Here is a 21943-nt window from a genome sequence, read left to right on the forward strand (position 1 = left end):
TAGTATTAACCTTTATTTATGTTTGGGTAACTAATCAGAAACTTTCAATCATCGAAAATGTAAAATCAGACTTTGTTAAAAAAAAATTATGGTGAGACATTTTTTGGAGACAGTTCAATCATCTTTCCTCATGTATCTTAAAATCAAAGCAGTTTTTGAAGGAAAATATATCAGACTTCATGTTGTTCCCAGGAAGAGACTGTCATTTACTTTCATGACCCAATTAATTAAAGGAATCAAAGTATTGACTTTTAATACATTTGGGAGACGTTTAAGATCTTCAGGGGTTTAGAGCTGTGTTTTTTTCCTCTGAAATTAGAATACCTTTGCTCTTCCACCACTCCAGAGAATATCGCTATAAATCATCCCGAGCCCTGACTCCCTTTTCTTCAGGATATCCCAGTTTTTTTTTTTAGAGGGCTTAAATCTATGTACTGATATAGCATTGGAGGACGGCTGATTTCTGGTTTGCTAAATAATTTCTGTTGAGTTGGCCTCATGTTTTAGTTATGCTGCTAAAAGTCCTGTAAATAGCTGGAATTCATAAAGATGTAGTCTAATTTTACAAAGGAGTACCCCCTAATTTCTCTAATTTTGACATTTTACTTTGAATCTCTGTTTTCCTGTTTTGGCCACTTGCAGACGAAGTGGAGGCAGAGCTGCTTCACACATACAGCCGCATCGACCCTTATGACACTTTAATCCTTTGTGTGCGTGTGGCTGTTCTCACTGCTGTCACACTCACAGTACCGATCGTGCTCTTTCCTGTAAGTACAATTATTTTAGCACTCAATGTTTGCACACAGGCCCATCAGCTGATTGCCTTTTTAATTAAAATATCATCTTTTGCCTTGACGATATTTCACTATTGTCAAAGTTATTAAATGAATAAGCAATTAAATCCTTTTTGTGTTATGATCAGGTAAGGAGAGCGATCCAGCAGATGATTTTCCCCAATAAAACCTTCTACTGGCCTCGTCACATTGCAATTGCCATCACTTTGCTCACCTTCATCAACCTGCTGGTCATCTTTGCCCCAAACATCTTGGGCATCTTTGGGGTTATTGGTAGGTTAAATTACATTGATCTTGAGAAAAAGATGTGAATTCATCAGATTAGAATTGAAAACCTTAAGTTGAAATGACGTTTTGTTAGTTCAGCAGAAATGGGTGGAAATTAAACATAACATGCAGAGAAACACAAAGACTGGGCTAAAATAAAGAATTCATATTCTTCTCAACTCTGAGGTTATATGTATCTTATCAAATTTAACTAAGAAACATAAAACTCTTTGAGATAACAAAATAAAAAACATAAAGATCTGCATAGCCTGTTTGCATAATTGTGCAGGTTTTGAGAGATATTTGCAACGCCTGTATGATGTATTCTGATAAAAGATTTCTGCTTCTCTATTCCTTAGTCCAGACATATATAGTGCATATGTTATTCATAAAGTACTTGGCATTGCATAGAAACGTTTTATTTTAGAGATCAGCAACCTTAGAAATTCTAACAGTCATTTTTGGTTTTGGTCCTACTAGATGAAATTTATCTCAAGCCACAAAATATACATGAATAAAACAAAAATATCTACCATATAGAATTTACTTGTTTTTATGGTTTCATTAAACTAATTTATTTTTATCTTTTAGAATGGAGAAATCCTTAAGTCTATCAAACTAGATAGTTACTTTTTTTTTTACGAATTAAGTGTTTCTTATTTATGGAGAATTTTGGAATAAAATAATAAAATGGAAGTGTATAATGCAAAATTATTCCTTGTATCTGGAGTGTCACTGTTGTGCAAAATCTAGGCGGAAATGGCATTAAAAGAACACAAAAGAACTACACCAAGCATTTTATTGCCTTTTTTGTATTGCAATGTTTTATTGCTTTAAAAACATTAAAGTTACATCACATTTTTGATCAGAGGACAGACAACAGCCATAAATCGCCTCAAGAGGTACATAGAGCCATGATTTTTCTGAAAACAGATTTTTATTCCTGCTTTTCAGAACTATATTTTTACCTGGTAAACATTTTTATTGTGAGCATTCCCCTTCTTTGTCCCCAGAGTGGTGCATCTTCTGCCGGGTTTGATTTTTCACACTGAACTGATTTATGAATAATTCAACGTATTTTATGTACTTTCAGGTGCCACGTCCGCCCCCTGTCTCATCTTCATTTTCCCTGCTGTCTTCTACATCCGAATTGTACCCAAAGAAGAGGAGCCTCTGCGCTCGGTTCCAAAAATCCTGGTGAGAATCTCTTGGAAATATTGCTCAAATCCTTCATTTACACCAGTTCAACTATGGGAGAACCTCTACATTCTATGCAAAAATATATTTAAAAAAGCCTTAAAATAAAAGTTCGTTGCATTGGCATAGTCTTTTGCTGAAAATAAGAAAAAAAAAAATCCTAACTTTAATTTGAGCACAGCCATTCGAAAGCCCTACAGAAGACGCATGTAGTCATAGATCAGTGCTAAAGGGCCAACCATAGAAAGAATCAGTTTATTTTAATAAAATAACAATAACACCACCTAATATCAGTTGCAGCAGCAACACCAATGATGCAACATGCAGACATACACTATTTATACATGTTAATACTATCAAATGTTTTTGCATTTTTAATAGAAGAAAAATGAAAACATTTTTGCACACCGCTGTTCTAGGACCAAACTAAGTCTGATTTAACAAACAAACAAACAAACAAACAAACAAACAAACAAACAAACAAACCCAGTAAGATCAACAATCATGTCCTGTAAAAGTTAAAGTTCTTGATATCATGCAGCCACTATCTCCTCCCATCGGTGCGTCTCTTCCTTGAACTCTGCGTTTCTCTTTCAGGCCGCCTGTTTCGCTGGGATCGGTTTCCTATTTATGATAATGAGTCTCAGCTTTATCATCATTGACTGGACATCGGGCAGCAGTAAAGCCAGCAGCGGTCATTAGAAACCCTACTGTATTTTATTTTATTTTTTTTTCAGCTTTTATATTGTTGATTTGGATTTTTGTGTTGCAATGTTACTATTTTGATGTCCAATCACTGATGTTTGAAGATGCCCTTCCTTTTTTTTTTCTAAGAGAATATCTGCCACAGAGATGAGAGTTTGGTTGGGGGTGCGGAGCGTCTCTCTCCTCTCGAAGCTCTTTGGTTCTGGTGGAGATAAATTGTACTGTATATCCTACCAAACAGTAACAGTGGATCCAGGCCAGTGGAAGTGCTTGGGAAGTTTTACCAGTTAATTTACTGAAGTGCCAGACGTGTGATGATTGGCGGCTGGAGTTTTGTGAGGAGAAAGTGGGAAAGCAAAGATAAAGTGAGCTCCTGTCCCCGAAAGGATCTTTAATATGAAAACTACAAATTTACATAGATATGTTTGATCCGTCTCCTGTTTACCAGCTAATGTAAAATGATTTATATATATTTTGTAGAGTTTCTGTACTTAGAATTAATTATATAATTATATTTTTTCACAGCAGTTGCACTTTAAAAGTGCAAAAGACAATTATCGCTACATTTTGGGCACTGCTTTTGCTTATTACATGAGAGAACTACAAGCACACTCGTTACCGAGGACAAATACGTGGCCAAGTGATTCAGCTGACAAAGCTCAAAAAATGCGGCCTTTTCTTCAAGGTGAACATTAAACTAACTCTTGCTGCTGCTCTTTATTTTATACCTTGACGTTTTCAGCCTTCTCTCAATTCCTCCTGTTGACCAGGGTGTTAAACGAAAATGTAAAGCACAGTTACATATGTCCTATCAGACATAGTCTAAAAAGTGTATTGTATTGTTTTACTAGATAAAAAAAAAAAAGAAGATAATAATAAAACTGATTAGCTAGTTCTGGATAACCCAGAAGGCACGTTTTGAATTCTGCCAACATAGCACAATACATGCCTAAACTGTGCAGGTATTCCTTGTTTTCACTAAGAGGACAGGTAGAAATGGTACTGAGGGCCTCGTCTGTCGGATTGCTTAGCCCCGAAAAGACAACCGCAGTGCAGAGAAGACTGCTGATGATCAGGCCGTATTATCAGATAAACGTGGGGTTGGGCTCTTGGACGATTTGATGAACTGTTTTTAATTATTTGCTAGTCGTAAGAGGAGATAACCAAACCGTACAGCGCCTTGCGATATTATTCATGCCCCTCGGGCTTCTAAACATTTTGTCAAGTTGCAATGTGAAATAACAGCACATTTTTTTCAAATGATTTTATGGGATAGACCAACACGCAGGGCACATAGGTTTGAAGTGGATGGATGAGGATGAATGGTTTTCGAAATGTTGACAACTAAAAATCTTTTGCATGCATTCTTATTCATGAATTTGGAGTCGATACCTTATCAAATGAATTACAGCTGCAATATGTTTTGGGGTATGTCACAGCTAGATTTAAACATGCACATGCTGAGATTTGTTGTGGCTGTTCTTCTCTTTAAACGTCTCCACAACTTTCCCCTTGGCCTGCCTGCTATGTTCTTTTTGCACAAGAATTACTCTGAGGGTATCAGAGTAGCAGGAATACAAAAGAACATCAACCTTTTGGGTTTAAATTTGTATTTCTTTCTACTTCACAATTATTTCTCCATTTCGTGTTGGTTTATCACATAAAATCGTCCTGAAATTCACTGATATTTGATATCGTTACCTCAAAAAATAAAATAAAAAAACCTAAGGGGTGTGGATATGTTTTTGCAGAGTACTGCACAAAAGAAACCCCACCAACAACAGGGTCACGCTATCGGTGACTGGAAATATTAGGACAAGCCTTACTGACACTAGTCCGTCACGCACACCAGTGACCGATCATGTCTGTCTCGGCCGTAAGGTGTCTGTTATTTAGCAGGTGGTTAGCAAAGCACTATTACTTCAAAAAGCACAGCAATGTAGGCCAGTTAATGAGATGAAACGCAAACAAATATATCTGAAGATGTGACTTAAGGGTAAGCTCCTTTTGTTTGACAACATTTTTGATTGTTCTGCCTAACGTAGTGGATTAGTAAAGTTTGAATAACCTGCAATAACCCCTTCAAAGTTAACATTCCTTAGAGCCCCCATGATAATGAATATACTCCTGTCATGTGCTCCCAGAATATGATGAATAATTTATTGGATGTAATGTTGGGGGTTTTTGAGTGTCTGTGTCATTTGGAAAGATAAAACCATGATTCCGCTGTAAAGTGAACCGTACTACTTACTACCTTCATGCATCTGTGACGTTTAACTCCCATCTACGCTATACTCCGATCAAAAGTATTTAATAACGCAAGTGTTCGTCGTCTACCTTCGGTGGGTGAAGTGTTGTTCAAAACGTAGTGTTGGATGTGTTTTATGTGGATATTTTGGATGAATCCGAGTCAGTAATGAAATGCAAAACGATTGTTTTTCTCACGTTTGATTTAAAAAAATTTTATATATATATATATATATATATAGTGAATGATTTATCAACATTGGTGGTCACGTCTGTCTTCCTCGCTGCTTCCTTGCAGACACAAACCTACTAACTTAGGAGTCCTCAGTAAGACGTTGGGCTTGCATACTGTACACTTCAGTATTGTTTTCTATGATTAAAAAAAAAAAAAAATCTTACACCAGACTACTAAAAGTGCTGTGTGAATATATTAATATTGTCCTGTTTGTCTTTTGTTACGCAACAAGCCTCTTTTAATCCCCTTTTATTTTTATTACCTTATATATGTTTGGTTTCTTTTATGTGTGTGTTTGTGTGCAGAGGAATCATCTGCATCAGCCACTGCAGCGCAACTCAGTGTGTGATGTTCTGCTAATTTATGCTTTTATTTATCCCCTTCCTTGTTTGAACCTGATATTTGGCTGAAGCACAAGTAGGCCATTTGATTTAATAATAATAATAAGGTTGCACAAGGACATGTCTTCACAACATGCAAAAACAGACAAATACCAATAAATAAAGCAACGATAAACGAGGACACAACAGGATCTCTGAGGAGACCTCGGTGTTGTTTGGCCTCCTTGATTGTGTGATTTCCTAATATGCATTTGATTGAACAGCATAACATATTAATTAAATGATGACATCAGCCAGCATTTATAAATAATGTATATAAATGTATACCCTTTATATTCTATATTCATATCTAGTTTATATAATGTAAATAGCAATTAAAGATTTAGTCCAATTAAAAAAGTAAATGTAATAATTTTCAAAGTGCTTTTAAACTTTGTTGTCCTTCAATTTGTGTCTATTTTCTTGTATCTCTATATTTTAATATGTTGCTGGCAGTTATTGTACTGTAAATGATGTTGCAATAAAGATAATGGGGTGACATGATTTCCTTTTCTTCATTTCTCAGGTATGATCATTAAATGCTAGTTTTTATTTAAATACCTAAACTCTTAGGCATCAATGATAGCCCCAAGCAGCTTAGCGCTGCGAAGGCCTATTGTAATTGTACTGTTTATCATTGCATATTGCAAATTAATCTTGAAGACTGAAGTGTGTCTGAGACGCTATACCATGATCTACCACATGATGGCGCTACGGAACTGGGAAGAAAACCGTTTTCGTCAAGGATGTGTGTTTTTTTTTTTGTTTTTTTTTATGAGAATTTCGATTGAGGACAAGTTGCATAGTTTGGGTTCAGTATATTCTGATTTCCAAGTTGGTCATTCATTGAAACGCCTTAGCAGGCCAATTTAATTGGATTCAACTCAGATAACGTTTAGAAAGCGTTTGAATCATTAATTAAGGTATAACTTTAAAAAGACGATGCGAATTTAATTGACTATTTTATCATTTAAGTTTGATAAAAGTACAGTAAAAATATTAAGCAAATCATTACCAGTTAAGCTATTACCGTGTCAAAACTAGTTTCCTTTATGTTTGATCAAGATCTCTGCACAACTTTAAACATGACTAAACTTGATTACAAACTTTTGCCCCCAGCTGTTAAAGGGGGGGCGGGGGGAGCTCTGCATCCTCATTGACTACATTTCCCATAAAACACTGGGAGGAGGAGGGTTTTTCTTAGTAGGGTTCGCTCTTTTCACAACAAGAGACAGACGAGCCAGTCGGAAGTAAGAAAAGAGACTGGGAAGTTGGCAGAGGAAGAACGTATGACTTGAAAAGAAAATTTATGTTTATACTTTTGGAATAGTGTCATGAAAAGCTCAAACGAGACATGTGCAAGTTCATGTCCAAACACGTCCAATGATGGTTCAGGAGGTGGGATTTAGTCCTGCAACCGCTGGGTTGCCAGGTTGAACCCCTGCTTCATCCATTTTAGTCATCATGTTCTTGGGCAAGACACTTAACTCACCTTTGCCTATGGTCCTGGTCAGAGGCCATGTTGGCGCTGAGTGCATGGCAGCCTTGCTTCTGTCGCTCTTCTCCATGGCAGCTGTGGCTACAATGTAGCTTACTTGTGAAAGCACTACGCATGTACAGGCCATTTACCACTTACCATATTCCTCTGCATATGTGAAGGACATTTGCCTGAAAAGACATACTGTAGCATTTCCCAACCCTGGTCCTCAAGGCACTCTGTCCTGCATGCTTGACGTGTTTCCCTGCTTCTGCACCGCACTTCAATTGATGACTGATTAACAGGCTTTTGCGGAACAGCAATCAAATGAATGAGACGTGTTAAACATGAAGGACAGTATGCCATGAGGACCGGTATTGGGAAACATTGGACTACTGATTTAATGGCACATTCTATTTGCACTGTGATGTGTAAATGTTGCAAATTCAAGTAGAACAAAAAAAATAAATAAAAAATCTGATGTAGCAGATTTTAAGAGGTCTCGAGAATTTGAAATCAGCTCAAAATAGCAACAAATAATAATAACAACTCCCAACATGCCCTCTCAGACAGTTCAACATTAAAACAAGTTATAAGATGCTAAAAGAAATAGCTAGAAATCTTTAAATCAGGTTCTTGTGACTGTTGATGTGAAAGTGCATGTGTGCATAATCAGAAGGTGACTTCACGCGATTGACTTTCATTGGGTTGCTTTCCAGGAAAAACATGAAAGCCATGACTGAAGCTTGCCGACAAGATTAAAGGCCAAGACAATGATTGCTGGAACAATGTTCTCTAGAGACAGATGAGTCTAAATGTAATTGTTTGAACACCAGAGCGAAGGACGTGTTAAATATCAACTATGAATCATGGAAATGGAAGCGTCACAATATGCGAAAGCTTTGATAAACCAGGACATGCCCAGTTCACATAATCCACCTTAAATACTACCACGTATGAAAGGGTGATTGAGGAAAGTTTGAGACCATCAGTAAGTTCTGCTTCAGAAAATAAAGCTGAAGAACTGGACCCTTGAACATGGTAGTTGGGAGCAACGGCACCATCTGAAAATGAGGATGAAAGTCAATGCAAAAGGTGGGTAGAGCAGCCAAAAGTTGTACTACAGCAAAAGTAAAAGTAAGAAGTAGTAATCTAAGAAATGACTCAAAAGTGAAAAGAAAAGAAAATGATATGCAGACTACTTGAGTATTTTAGTGGTTTCCCCATTGTTGGTTTATTTTGTTTGTATTTCCTTCTAATTCATAAAAAAAAGCACTTTGAATTGCCTTGTTACTGAAACTGTGCTATATAAATAAAATTACCTTACTTAACCTAGTGTTTGGTTGTCCCTGAACGACAATAATCACAACATGACTTAGTCATTGTATCATTTTCATTTGCTACAATTTTTGTGTTTGTGTTTATGTCCGTCTTTCTATTGTTTATAACAAAGACATTAAACGGGGGGCGGAGGAAGAACATAATCCTGAAGTAACCAAGATAAATAAAGACTAGACATTAATTTAAAAGAACAGAGCATGTCATTTCGCTTTCTAAATGCTCGACAGACTCCGCCTTGTCCTCACCCCGCCCGCAAACTGCGCCGGCGTCGAATTGGTGCGGACCCGTTAGTTCCGTGTAGCTTGCTGGGCTGGGGAGGTGACGCTGCTCGCGCTGACTCGCTCTTCTGTCGGTTTGAGGGGAACTTAACGGCGGCGACGGGTGTGGCTTCAAATGTGATAAATCTCTACGCGGGGAAAGAATGCGCACAGGCTTTACGGATTAGGACGAATATTTACATTAGTCAGGAAAAAAAAAATCCACGGGAAAAGTGGCGGGTGTGTTTTCGGTAGCTTAACTGGCAGCGGCTGTTTCTGCGTGTGCTCGGTTTTGAACAGCTGGAGTACTTTTTTTTTTTTTTTTTTTTTTTTTTTTTTAATGCTGAACTTCGTGGGGCTGTTTTCGTGTCTTTGACCTGCTCCGATGATCCGCTGTGAGGACTAGCAGAAAGTTCACCCAGAAAAGTTACTCAAGCCGTATTTTTTTGTGGGGACAAATAGGGAGCAAATGTTGACTTACTGAGACATTAACTAACGTGTGTTTTGAGATTTTCGCCCAGAAATCCCAAATTCGCGTCGTTTCGCAGTCGCAGATGAACAGAATCCGTCACGTTTGTCGCTGAACACCTAAAAAGGGAAGTCATCTCTTACTCAACTTCGGCTCTTGTTTTTGCTTTAAACCCAGGGGGAGAGGGAGGATTTCGGACTGTTTCACTTGTTAAAACTTCCCCTACCAAGCTGCAGACCTGAAGCGCGCACTAGGAACCATGGGTTGTACTGTGAGTCAGGAAGATAAAGCCGCGGCCGAGAGGTCCAAAATGATTGACAAAAACCTGCGAGAAGATGGAGAGAAGGCGGCGAGAGAAGTGAAACTGCTGCTGCTGGGTGAGTACAGTCTGTCACAACACTGACTCGGGCTTGCAAAATTGATTTGCAAGTTGTGTAACTGCCTGAAAAGTGCCGTACAATAGAAAAGTAGGAGGTAAAAAGGCTTTGAATGTTTGAAAAATGACATTTCTGGCCCGACCCACCTCCTAGTGAAACTAGGGTTTATTAAGCAGTCCAGCCCAAGAAAGACAATTGTTTTTGTCGTTTTATGTTTTTTTTAATGTTTTTTTTTCCCCCCAGTGTCACACATGCTTTAACACAGACATGAAAGCTCCTGCGTCAGTGCTTGGGGAAAGTTTAGAGCAGCAACATTGCCGTGCTTTTTACGGCTCTGTCCTTGAAAGCCAGTTTTACAGCATGTTCTACGTGGGCAATGTTGTGAGATTGCTGGAAAGTCTTGTTGTTATTATTAGTTTTTATTATTATTATTATTATTATTATTATTATTGTAAGGTCAGTTTTCAGAGTGACCTCCTCTCAGCTGTGCTTGACTACAGAGGGAGGTCAGACTTGGCAGGGCCTGGTTGACAATGAGTGGGCTGGCGTTTGGATAGAGGATGAACAGCCCTGTCTGTTCCCAGGACAGACCACAGCACACACACACATTACACACATGCAAAGGATTTAGAAAGACTTTTTTAGTTTTGCAAGCCGTTGTAGTATCTCTAAAGTTATTTATTGTCCTTTTTTAAATTTTATTTTAATGGATTTTAAAGCAGCAAACTCTTTAGTAACGAGGATTTCCTGAGGTTTTTTTTTTTCCTGTGCTTTCTTAGTAATGACAGAAGTTCTTGCTTATGTCATCACCCTGTTCCTTCTTTTTTTTTTTTTTTTGAATATTTAAACTCACTCATTGGATCATTTAGTATGCTGCTTTTTCCTCCTCTCATTTTTTGTCTATTTCATGAGGAAAAGGGAAAGCTGAGTTAAAACCCGATAAAGATCTTGTGCGCAGAAAAATGTTAAGGCAAGGCTTCTTCAGATGTCGGGCTGAGACGTACACGAGGGCATATCAAATGTACAGATTCGAAACAAGTACACATTTTCCGTCCTACTGTTTTTGTGGCTTAAAGTCATTTTGTTGAGATACCAAAAAAAAAAAACCCTTCAGTGTGTCGAGCAGGACAAGTGTTGACAGACCGAATGGTAGAAAAGATGTTCTCCAGAGTTCCATTATGGAAAGTACTATCACTTATAAAAATGTAATTCTCAAAATGATATTTCAGCATTAAGAATAATTGCTTTGTTTTCAGTAAAAGCAGGTAGGTCATAAATAACGTGACATGGGGAAGCCGTGGCAACGTTATCATGCTGTGGGGATCTCGTGCTGTGCCCATGCCTGCTCTCCACATGAGGCTCGTTTGCTAGAAACTTCACGTCACATTTCCAGGAAGTTGATCTGACTAAATGTGTTTTTTTTGTTTTGTTTTTTTTGCATGGAAACTGACTGGAGCAATTAACAGGAAGCAGATACGGCACGTTTATCGTCCGTTAACCCCTTTTTAAAGTCCCCCGTTTAGTTCCAAAAGTTATACTTGTGCAAAATAAATAGCCTAATTATCATAACCACAATTCATCAGCCTCGATGTTGTTGCCCCAAAGCTGCTGTTTGAAGGGAAATGCCATTGCATGAGAGAGATGGATAGATGCAACCACTGTCCCTCGCTTTGTCAGCTGAAAGGCTGCATCTCAAGCTTGCACTCAAAGATTGAAATCGATGTAGAAATCGGTGGGAATCGTACGGCAGACGGCTGCAGTGTAGGATCCATGGTATAGTGCAAATGGTAAGCATTGATGCCTCTTCAGCTTTGTCACATTTTAGCAGAACCGCTGATTGTAATAGAATTTAGACTGGCTTTATTTTTCATTATCTATATAAAAAAAAAATGTTAAAGTTTTGCCAGCCAAAATCAGTTGGATTTTTTTCTGGACTTTGACTGGGCCATTTTAAGACGGGATTTCAGTGTGTCTCCAGCAGTTTAGGGTTAGTGGATTTATGAATTTGCAGATTTCATTCGGAACGTAAAAGGCAAATTTTCCGAAAATGATTTATTTGCAGGTTTGCTGTATTCAAAAGCAAACGCAGCGTGGGAAGCTGAACACCTTATGCACAACTTTACGCACCATTAGCTGGCATACAAAGCAGCTGGTCTAGGAGCATATTAAGATATATTTGGTGTTTGAATTATCTGCAGCTATCAGCACTTCTAGAGGAAGTCTCAGTTATTTGCACCTCTAGCTGTATGTTTAAGGTTTTTTTTGTTGTTTTTTTATCCTGCTGGAAGGTGAACCTTCGGCCCAGTCTCAACTCTGTAGACCCCAAACAGTTTCTCTTCTGTTATTGTTCTGCTATTAGCTAAATCCATCTAACTAGCTTCCCTTTCACTGCTAAAGAAGAACACCCCCCTCACCATTATTCTGCCGCCATCCATGTTCTTGCTGGGGTTGGTCTTCTCAAATGTAAATTGAATTGACATAATTGGCCAGCCTCTGATGGCCATTGCTTGCACTGGATTTTATTTAGGGGTGTCAAAGTAAAGGAGGTGAAATCTAAATGCATACCAAACATGTTCTTAAACATTTTGTTTTGCATCTTTTCCTTCCTCTTCACAAATGTGCTCTGATTTATGTTGGTCTATCACGTTGGTGTTGGTGTGGCTGCCATATAACGGGTTTCCTTACGACGTCGTGCGCATGAACTGGTTGGGGTTGAATTTGTGCACCAGACTTTGATTTAACGTAGGAATCAGTCAGTGCAGCTCATTTTGAAACGTCGACTCTCACAAGTATGTTTTTCTTTTATTGTTTTTGTTTCCTGACGGAACACAGATCATCGATCTCAGATCGATGGTGAACGCACACCGCCTCTTCCTCTCTTGGTTCTCTGAAGAGGAGGCTGGGTTAAGTTGTGCCCTCGGATAGAGGGCTAATTACACAGTCAGCTCTGTGGAGCAGGTCTTACATCAGTAATTACTGTCTACTTCACCGAGCGAGGGTTGGGGCAATTACAGGAGAGTTTGTGTTCCCCATCCCACCCCACTCCATCTTTTCTTGTGCAATTGCAAAATCCTGTCTTTGCTCGTGAAGCTCGAACTAGGAAATAAACCTGGACTGTCCTCGAAAGGTTTCACTGTAAACGGTAAACGTCGGGTGCAGTTAAGGACAGGTGTGTCAAAGGCGCACAAAGCAAGTTCAGATAACTTGTGTTAAGTGTTTAGTTTAACTATAGTCCTCTGTATTAAATTCAAGTTTTTAAAACGTTTCTTATTATCCTCTCATAATTCTCAGGCTACAGAATGCAATAGCTTACAGCTGCCGCTGAAACAACACTCCTGCCCTGGGTGAAGGATGTAGGATAGAGGTGTTACATCCTTTAGGAGGTGTCACATCACTTGTTTTTCTAAGCTCTCTGGTACAATAGCATCCCCATAACCCCATACGACTCTGAGTTGCGCTGCGGGGTTTCGGTTTAAGTGCAAGCCTCATTTCTTGCGTTTTCAGTCGGCTCTCTCGAGTCGCTGCCCCCCTTCAGCGAATCACTGAAATCCGACTGCAGAAAGCCTAATTGAAATGAAATGTTCCCCCCCCCCCTCAATATACAAGTAAATTTAATTAGGGGTTTCCAAGGTAACGGCTCTGGCCTAATCTTCCTCACCCAAAAAGAAAGAGAAGGCGATGTGAGATTGTTTTCCCTTATTTGTTGTCCCTCAGGAAAATATAAGAAAAAAAAAAAAGCCATTAGTTAATGTGACCAGTGAGGATTTCCTGCCGTCGGAGGTTGGAGTCGTCATTAGCAGGAAGACGTCCAACGTCTCGTTTGTCCTTACAAGAACACTTAGGTTAATTTTGCTCTGTTTTGGGAACAACAGGTGCGCAATTCAGCATAAGCTGTGCAAATTCAAAGTACATCACCCCCCCCCTCCACTCCTCACAGCCTCCGTAGTAAACAGAGATATTTGCTGTGAGGTGTGACAGACTGTGCTGTTATGTAAATACGTCTCTATACCGACTGCATGCAAACAAGCCTCCTGCGGGCGCGCAGTCCAGAAGCTTTTTACCACGAATCTGTTAGCGGTGCACTGAACATGCCCTCAATATGTTTACATGTTACTGTGCACGTGCAGGAAAACTCACTGGAATATGGGAGGGATTCTGGTTAGGTTCTTAAAATAGAAGGCGCTTGTTTCAAGTTTGTAAAACAAGTGGAAGGACGGCACTGTTTTTAATGACACGCCGTGTTTAACGTGCTACATATCAGTATCGGTTTATGGGCGATTCAGTGCCGCAGCCGTGCCCTCGATTCTATAAAAACCAGCTCTTGGAGGCTGCAGCTGCCGACATGCGATGCTGTAAAGGCTAAAATCAGGACGGTTTTGCAAAGAGGTGGCGTAATTTTGATTTTGTCACTGTGATTGTTGTTGCGCTCTTACAAATAGAGGTACCACATTTTGAGTTGCGACTATGGAATCGATGACACTGAAAACCGCCAAAGTGAATTCAGCACTATATTATTTTTTTTTTTAAGTCAGTTCATCACCTCTTTTCCGGGTGGGCAGTAACTGAGGTGGGATTCCTCCTTCCTTTATCTCTAGAAGTTGTGGATGTTCTCTACAAACAGGAGAAATTGTTCATAAAAATGCCATGTTATCAGCCTGTTTTTCGTCCTGAATCAAGTTCGGTATTAAACTTTAGCAGCGCATAGAGTCCAACCTGCAGGCTTTCATGTGGTCATTTATTTACTGCAGACTGACCTGCTGAATGACTTCACGGGGTGACATGTTCTCCTGCGGTCAGCACTGTGCAGACACTGAGCATCTCCCTCTTATTAAAGTCACAGGCAGAGCTTAAGTGGGTGTCGGGTGTAATTACAGTAGGCTCATTATAGAGGTCCCCGTTTCTGCAGTGGAAACCATCCTCCCCGAAGCGTTCCTGAAGAATAAATATGTCTGCTCTCCAGGGAGGACGCTCCTCGAGTGATGGAATCTTTGTTTCGACAGGAATCCTGGCAATTCTGAAATTTCTCAAATGAGCTGTTGCGCTATATATGTTTTTTTGATGACTTGACCGTGTTTACTCAACAGTCTACACCACAGCACTGCCCAATTAGCTGCATGACGCACTGGCAGGCAGGGCCGTGAATGTGTCTGCGAAGAGGCTGAATATCCTGCAATTACAGCGAGAGCTCTGAAGATAAGACCAGCTCCTGCAGACTGCCCGTCTCAGTGCAGGTCCACAGAGACTGAACCGCTACGCTATCCTTTCTGCTCTGAATATGGTGATAGCTTTAAAAAAAATAAAAAAAATAAAAAAATCACCACTGCCTTAATTCCCACCTCCACTCTTCAGTCCACGTCCCTTCCTTCCTTCCTTCCTCCTGCTGTGTTAGAGACGCTCCACAGAAGCACACGGGGTACATTCAGGGACTGCATTTTAAGACTGAGGATGTGGGGTTCTTGCAAAGTTCTGACAGATTTCAAATGTTTAATAAGGTGCAGGAAACTCGGGATGAATGCACAACCTCCCCACCAAACATGGTCTGACTTCCAGGATGAAAACTCTGGACTCTACTCTTGGAGTAACGCATACAGTAAAGATTGTTCATTGTTGTTGTGTCAATCATACAGTAAATAAACTATTATTATTATTATTATTATTATTATTATATCTAATCAAACTGTAAATAAATGGTCCTTTGAGTAAGTTTTATTAAAAAAAACACCTCTAAGATAGCTGTTCTGAAATGTTGTGTTTTGGTCCAATTTAAACGTAATGATTTAACAAAAGTGTACTTTTGTTAAAAATCTGGTAAATATTTCCACTCTGTGGGTGAATGTAGGAGTGAGATTTTTCTGGTGCATCAATGGGCAACGTGGATGTAGTTTTATCACAATGTTTTGTGAAATTTCTGACAGTGTTGGTACAAGTAAATCATAAAAGTAATACAACGTCATCACAGTCTCATTGGCTGTCAACCTCTCGCTGCAAACCGTACGAGCAGTTTTTGAAAATGGTTCTACTGATAATTATTGGCATATTGCAAACATCATTGATTAGCTCATCAGCATCGTCTTTAGACTAAGTGGTAAATGGACTCAAATTATTTAGTGCTTTTTGAAACGATTAAAAATACAAAACGAGTGAGGGCTCACAGCAAATATTCTTTAGCAGGGCAATGATTAAAAGTTCCCCACATTCCTCCTGCTGACTGAAGACTTTCCCACATGGCTGCTGGTCTTTGAGCTTCTTCTCTAAATCCCAGAGAGGCTCGACATGCCAGACAACGTGTTGGGTGCTAAAGTGTAGCTTCATGAAACCATTAGCTGAAACAAACCTAACAAATAGCTTTATTTATTTTTTATTAAATAAATGAAGCTCTCTGGTGTTATAGCATTTGGTCTTTGTAAATGTTCTTTCAAACAAGCCTTCTTACAGCATCACCATATCAGGTTTCCTTCTTATGTGTTAAGCGCCTTTTGGTCCAGTGGGACATCTGGAGGTTGGTTGTCACCAAGCACCCATGCAGTGAACCATTATCCCCGTTTCTGCCGTCATGCAATCCATTTTCTTTTCTTTTCCGTCATGGGAAATGAGTTTGCTTCAATCTCCTCCATCCTCACAGGGTTATCTTGTCAGCGCTCTGCTCTAGCGGGCCCGTTGCTCCGGGGTTCCCTCAGGGCCGAGCCTGCACGCTCTGCGTTGAGATTACACAGGTCAGGACAGTTAAAGTACACTTTGAGACAGGAAGCGCTCGGCAGACGATTGGAACCCAGCTTCCTGCTGTCATGAAAGGGATCAAAGTTTAGCAGGTCTTTATGGGCGATTAAGGTAGGAGGTATGAGAACATACTTCCTGTGGGTCGATGGAGGCTTGGGGTAGACCACAAAAGCCGACGTTGTGCATGTTGTTAGCGCAGCACTGGTTTCATGTTGTATTCCTAAAATTTAGACGTGACATTCAATTTGGGTATCAGGACTGATCAGTGCGCTCACTGTGATCATGTTGTTACACATGCAACGCAACAACTGCAACTGAAGTGTTTAAATTATTTTTGCGGCAGTACGCACCCTACCAGAGTTGCCTCTTTCTCGTCAGAAGGTTTTTCTGTAAACACATTCAGGTTTGGGCTGTGTGGAACATCAGAAATGCTCACCTACTTATGCCTTTTCTGATAACCTCAGCAGCTCTCTGGACGCGTTTCCCAGTTGGAGCAAAGCATTCTCAGCAATATTGTGTTGCCGTCCAAAGACTCCTGCCACGCATTCTGTTGGTAAACTTAAATCTTTTCTAATTAAAATCTTCTGTTGATGCGAGTTATCTAGTATAAGAACGCCAACACAAACAGCTGCTTCCCATATCAGAGTTTGCTTGTATTGAGTTAACTCTCCAGTGCCTCTTTTTTTTTTATTTGGCTCCTTAAACTCTTCTTGGTTGCACCGAGACAGTGCCACTGCTGTTCTCTCTGCTTTTTTGGTTTCACCGTTTGTGATCAAGGCTGCAGACTCTGCCGGATGTGGCTGATATCATTTCCTGTTGCAGTCCTTCACCCACCAACCCCCATCCTCCTCCACTGTCACTTCCTCTTTTAGCTGGTTGCATGTAAAAGAAGTAAATGTAAGTCTTTTGTTTGACTGGTAGAGGAAACCAGCACACCCATCCTGTGTCAGTTGTACGGTTCTGGCCCACAGGCCGCACGCAGCTGCCTAGAGAGAGGGAGCAACTTTTTTTTCGTTTCTAATTTTTCTTTCGCAAGTGTCAAATATTAACACTGTATTTTTTGGGGGCAAAAACTCATCTGTTAGTGTTCTGTTCCTCAGAAATCCTCACATTTTTTGACAACAAATATGTTAGATTTTCTTTAAAAGGATTTTATGTGCTACACCAAGACGCATACACCACGCGTAACTGTATAGTGGCTAAAAACATTATATAGTTTTCTCACATATTTTAAAAATAATGACCAAGAAACATAGCAGACGGGCCAGAGAGAAAACTGTGGAGCGTTTCAAAACAATGTTATTTTAGCAACATACCAAACTTTAAAAATCTCAGAGAAATGACACGTGTCTACACAGAGCAATAACCAGAAAAGCAGCTAAAAAAAGCCCATGGTAACTCTGGAGCAGCTGCAGAGACTCACTGCTCAGGTTGGAGAATTTGTTGACATGACAGTCGTTATTGGTTGAGAGATCAACTTGATTCATGGGGCAGATTTCATCACGTTTTTCAGGTTTTAATGTGTAGAGAGCTAAAAACTAATTTGCCCCTCTTTCAGTAAATATGGACTACTTTTGTGTTGCTAAACTATGCTAAGTTAGTTTTAGTGAAAGAAAACATTGAAAAGAGTTGGGGAGGGGAACATTTTTTAGCAAGACATTGTAGGTTACATCATCATGAAGTCGATGTTATTGTTTAGTTGCAGATTCTTTGGTCAGTCAAGGATTGTGCCACTTTGACATTTAAAAAAAGTATTCGCTGTGATACTAAAGGAGAAATCATCAAAACCTCACCGATCTTGTTTAAGACTAAAATAGATATTTGGAAGGGGCACAGCATTTGATTTGCACTGTGGTGTGTTTTTGTTTCCATTCCAGTGGAGAAAAAAAAAATACAAAGCAGGAAGGAGCAAACTGTCGAATGGAAAAATGTGGGAGCACATACTGGCTTGGGGCATGTGCAGCTTGTGTGTGAAGTTTTGTACGCAAGATATAAGACTTGTAGGCTTAAGTCACACAAAAAAACATCCAAATAAATACATTGCACAGTTTTTTTTTTTTGTTTGTTTGTTTATTTCCCAGGAGATGAAGGACAGTCGTAGCCAACGAGTTTGAAATGGGGAAAATGTGGACGGCAGCGGTGGAAGCATTTACATCTTATTAGCATCAGGCTCGCGTTGTTTGCAACTTCAACACTTGATGGTGATTTATTAGTTTTGCTTGTCAAAGCACGTCGCTGTGTCTCCTTCCCACAGGGTCTCCGCATGTGGCGACACTGCCATAACTGAACGCTCGTCTGTGTGTCTTATTAAGAACCCTCTGGTCTGAGCGGTCATTCGCAGAAGCAAAATGAGTTGCCAATGCGAAAACATCAGCAAGCCCATATTTAAACTGCGGGCATATCGTCATCAGGAAATATGAAGCTGTGCTGCAAATATTGAACGAGAAGATATTGTCTTCAAAGCCATATATTAATACCGCGTGTGTTCACTGAGATTTATGGGAGAACTTGCCTGGCGTTTGACGCCACCGGCGCATCGACATTTATTTGATTATGGTATCTCATTAACTCTCGAGAGACCGACCAACAGAAATTGTTGACACATCTGTCTGTTTATGACTAATTTTGTTTGAAGAATGACACGCCGGGAGGATTTATGGAGAAAGGTAAAGGTCTTTATCAGCCAGACCATCACCTGAGGTTTCATCTTGAAGGGAGCTGCCACAGAAAGACTGACTCAGCTGTTCACAGGCTCTCTTTACCGATCGGGATTATGTCCTCTTGGAGGTTTTAAATTAAACCTGCCGGCAGTTTAGAGACCGTTTTCACTTTGCTGCTTGGTGTACTTTAGGTCATGCATGCAAAGTGAGTCTCATGCTACTATAGCAAAGTCTTAGTTGATTTGATTTTTTTGTTGTTGTTTTTGTAGGGCTTACACTTAAAAACATCTCACGCTTATTTATTTTAAAGCTAAGTAACGCCTTGTTTCTTTTTCTCCTCTTCTTTTTTTTTTCCCATTTGTTTCAACTAAAAACACACATCCCAGCATTAGCAGTGACTTGCAGAAAGCTGTGGGAAATTCCCAGGAGCATTAGTATGTTTGTTCCTTTCATACATATTTACTTTCCTTGAAATGATTTCATCAGTTTAAGGCTAGATGCTATAATAAGGCTCTTGCTGACACATGTTTTCTGTTTTTTTTTTTTCTTCCTCCCCTTGAGTTCTGGTTCACCAGGATCCTGCAGAGCATTCAATTTACCAGTTGGAAGACTCTTACAAGATATGAGGAAATTTCTAGCCATTTGCTTTGGATTTGGATCTTTTTGTTAAATGAGAGACTCCACTTCGGGTCTTACTTGTGCGTAGTGCAAACCAAGTTAAGTCCTGCTCTGCATGTCTGGATATTTTTGCACTTTCCACTTAAAGAATTAAAATTGCAACAACTCCACCTCAGGCCAACGGAGCTTTGTTTGCTTTTCACTTTATTTCCATTCAGTGTTCTCAGTGAGCCACAGGTTAAGAAAACTAATAAATGGAAAATAGTAGTGTCTCTCTACAATATTAGGAATTTCATGCCACAATCAGCTGAATGTTAAATTGATGCTTTCGCTTGCAGGCTTACAGTTGTGGTTATTTTACTCTAAAGGTGGTGGTGGGTGGGGGGATGATGGCAGCACGCCTACTATGTGGTAAGCACCTTACCGGCCATTGACGATGAGAGATAAAAAGCAGTTTGAAGATGCTTATCAATATTTAAATATTGGAGAAAGGTAAGGGAGAGTAAATGTATATATTTAAATGTCAATAAAAATGGAGATTTAACTTAACCACAGGTTTGAGCTGAAGCAAATGATCATAAAAGTTATAATTATCTTGATTACAGTCCTATACTCTGATTTTCAACCTTTGCACCTTTCAGGAAAAATGTGCAGGTTGTAATAATGGCTGAATGATGACACAGAATGGTGACATTTTAACTGTGGCTTGAAATGCCAAATAAAAAGACAAACCAGTCGGTGACTTGCTGCAGAGCGCTACACTACACACAGAGCATGAGAAAGGAAAACAAATAAAATAAAAAAGGGCTTCTTATTCTGTGGCAAATGTGGCTGCTGTGGTACTGTATCGACCCATTCTGTGGTTGTTGGAGATGTGTAATAAAGGAAATCGCATTAAAGGGATTAATTTTGAGAACATTTATCAGTTTGACAGAGAAATTGGCTCCTATCTTTCCCAGCCTTTATGCTTTGCTTTTATCAAACCACCAGGGTTGCAGTTTAACTGAGGGTTCATGCTTAAAGGTAGTTCTCAGATTTTTCACCAAAACCTATTGACTTTTTTAACTTTGCCTTTCAGATCGAAAGAGTCGGAACAATTGCTTGAAAAATGTCTGATCTTTAGCCGAATCGGGTTAAAAAAAAAAGCTATTCTAGGTGGGACAACTTTGATTATAATATAGCTTTCAGCAACCTTTTGGGATACCAGTTTTTATCAATTACTGAACCAGATTTCCTGCTTAATTTGCTTGAGACCCATTGATAAAGAATTTAACAGAAAAGTAAAAATCTTTTCTGCAAATGGTGTTAAATCATTCGCTCTATTCAGTTTATATTTGACCAAATAGCAAAAAATGCCACTTCAAGGTTCTGTGCAAGATAATCATATCCAACTTACATTGGCTCTAATTTTACTTTTATTTTAAATCTGCCAAATTATATAGTGACATCAGAATGAACCTTCATAGAGTTAAATATGATTCCATTACTTATATTCTTGGAATGGCTGCAGATCAAAGGTTGTCGTTCTAAAGATGCAGAGCCGTTTGCATTAAATCACCGACTTTGCAGCAATTCATTTTCCCGACCAAGCATTTAGAGACAGTGGAGAAGAACTACTGCCTTTTAACGGGAAGAAAGTTGCAGCAAAAGATGGAAGTCTGAGAAAGAAACCTGTTATTTAGCTGTATGAGGAGTAAGGGTCAGTTTCAAGTAATAAGGTAAATGCTTTCGGAACAAGTGGGAAATAATTGCTAAAGGTCGAGCCTTCAGGGTCAACATTCTCTGTCAATGATGAACCTGGTTTGTGCAGCAGGAAAGTCTCTTCACCTGCCACTGTCGACTTATCAACACCACAATAGTGGACTCTATCTCTACTCCAATCTCTGCAAGTTGATGTAGCAATAAACTAATCAAGGGGAGCGGCTTTGCCGGTTTTATGTCTGCTGCTCTTCCGTGTTTAGAAAAGGAGACGTATGTGCAATTAAAAATAAATCTTTTAGAATATGTAGACATATTCATGTACTACTTCTGTTAGGAATATTTTCTTTGCATTAGTGGTTGTTACGATTACAGCAATCGATTGTTCTACAGAGTGACTGCTGTTATTAAGACAGCAATGAAAAAATACTTAAGTGTTTCCCAGTGGAAACACAGACTTTTCACTCAGAAAATGTTACATTGATTGATTTAATATACAGAATG

General features: G+C 39.4%; 2 protein-coding genes across 3 annotated transcripts in view; both read left to right on the forward strand.

Moving 5' to 3' along the window:
* The window catches only part of LOC103150710 (sodium-coupled neutral amino acid transporter 3-like), a 33751-nt gene extending 29302 nt beyond the window's left edge, over positions 1–4449 (forward strand). For both annotated transcript variants that reach the window (XM_007570428.2, XM_007570430.2), the window contains 4 exons: positions 643–767; positions 923–1067; positions 2155–2258; positions 2856–4449. In XM_007570428.2, the coding sequence (XP_007570490.1) occupies positions 643–767; positions 923–1067; positions 2155–2258; positions 2856–2960 (479 nt within the window). In that variant the 3' untranslated portion in view covers positions 2961–4449. The remainder of the gene's footprint in view (positions 1–642; positions 768–922; positions 1068–2154; positions 2259–2855) is intronic.
* A 4515-nt stretch (positions 4450–8964) lies between these two features.
* Positions 8965–21943, forward strand: part of LOC103150711 (guanine nucleotide-binding protein G(i) subunit alpha-2-like) — a 48987-nt gene continuing 36008 nt past the window's right edge. The window contains exon 1 of the mRNA XM_007570431.2: positions 8965–9746. Within this exon, the coding sequence (XP_007570493.1) occupies positions 9629–9746 (118 nt within the window). The 5' untranslated portion in view covers positions 8965–9628. The remainder of the gene's footprint in view (positions 9747–21943) is intronic.

Source organism: Poecilia formosa, unplaced genomic scaffold, assembly GCF_000485575.1.
Source record: "Poecilia formosa unplaced genomic scaffold, Poecilia_formosa-5.1.2 Scaffold260, whole genome shotgun sequence".
NCBI lineage: Eukaryota > Metazoa > Chordata > Actinopteri > Cyprinodontiformes > Poeciliidae > Poecilia > Poecilia formosa.